Consider the following 1,445-nt stretch of genomic DNA (forward strand, 5'->3'; position numbering starts at 1 on the left):
AGATTTTCGGGATCCTCTTTGAACAAGTATTTGCACGTTATTTGACTTGGTATCTCGTGTCTTAAGCTTGGTTGAAGTGACTTTCCGTTGAGAGTGAGTCTTGTGTGGACCAATTCTGCACATGTGAGAAAAATGAAGAAGAATATAGTCATTATAAGTGTTAGGGAATATTAGTGATAATAATTAGGGTCGTGGGATATGTTTAAAGATCCCGAGGCTTTAGAAATATCAAGGATCCTGAATATGAGTTAAGGATCCTGCCCATAACACCTGGAACCTTCTGACTTTGATGTTCTTGTTATATTCTTTAGTGATCCTTTGCTGATGAGCATCAATGCGGATCCTGGCAAGATCCCTGAATTCATCGATAGTGTTAAGATCCTGGGCTAGGATACTATCGTTGTTCACTTGATACTGTAATTGATATATTGTCGTTGGGATTACTACTTCAGTAGGGATCACGACTTCCATTCCAAATATCAAGGAGTATGAGATTTGGCCAGTGGTCATTTTCAAAGTGGTCTTATTTGTCCATAGGACGAAAGGAATTTCCTCTTCCCATCTTCCTTTATTTTGATCTAACCTATTCTCTAAACTATTGACTATGATCTTATTGTTGGATTCAGCTTGACCATTAGCTTGAGAGTGAACAGAAGTGGACATTGCAATCTTAATTCCCCAGCTGGTGCAAAAGTATCTAGTCCTCTTGCTTATGAACTGGGATCTGTTATCTCATATGATCTCGGTATGGATCCCGAACTTGGTCAAGATATTTCATTTGATAAATGAGACTAACTCCTTGTCTCGTACCTGAACAAAGGCTTCAACCTCTATCCATTTCGACAATTAGTTTGTCATCACCAGCATGAACACCTTTTTACCAGGAGCCTTTGGTAGCTTGCCAATTGTATCCATTCCCCATTTCATGAATGGCCAAGGGGAAACGATAGGATGCAATGGTTTTGCAGGTTGATGAAGGATGTTTCTATGTCTTTGACAAGCATCACATCTTTGGGCATGCAAGAAAGCATCCTTTTTCATTGTTGGCCAGTAGTATCCAGTCCTTAACACCTTGGAGCATAAGGATCTACCCCCAGTGTGGTTGCCACAATATCCTTTGTGTTATATCTTTTAGGACTTTTGTAGCCTCGTGATCTTCTAAGCATCTAAGGTACGGGCCTTCCATGTTTTTCCTGTATAGTTTTCCTTGGATCATCACAAATCGTGAGACCCTCATTTTGAATGCTTTGTCACTTTCTCTTCTCTTGGGATCGTGCCACTTTGGATTTATTCCACGATGGGTTAGATCCAGGATTTGGATTACTACGGAGGATCCTGAATGTTAGGATCCTGACGAGTAGGATCCTAAGGAAGTGGTTGAGGGTCAGGATCCTCGATTATTGCCACATTGGTTGTTTGATTATGGTGATTAGGATCATGTTCTC

General features: G+C 40.5%; 1 protein-coding gene across 1 annotated transcript; it reads right to left on the reverse strand.

Moving 5' to 3' along the window:
- Positions 1-228: 228 nt before the first annotated feature.
- Positions 229-663, reverse strand: LOC145158286 (uncharacterized). Its single transcript, XM_079077204.1, has one exon. It carries the CDS (start codon positions 661-663, stop codon positions 229-231), a length of 435 nt encoding a protein of 144 aa, XP_078933330.1.
- Between the last annotated feature and the right edge of the window lie 782 nt (positions 664-1,445).

Source organism: Lactuca virosa, chromosome 2, assembly GCF_052849685.1.
Source record: "Lactuca virosa cultivar CGN04683 chromosome 2, Lactuca_virosa_CGN04683_v6, whole genome shotgun sequence".
Classification (NCBI taxonomy): domain Eukaryota; kingdom Viridiplantae; phylum Streptophyta; class Magnoliopsida; order Asterales; family Asteraceae; genus Lactuca; species Lactuca virosa.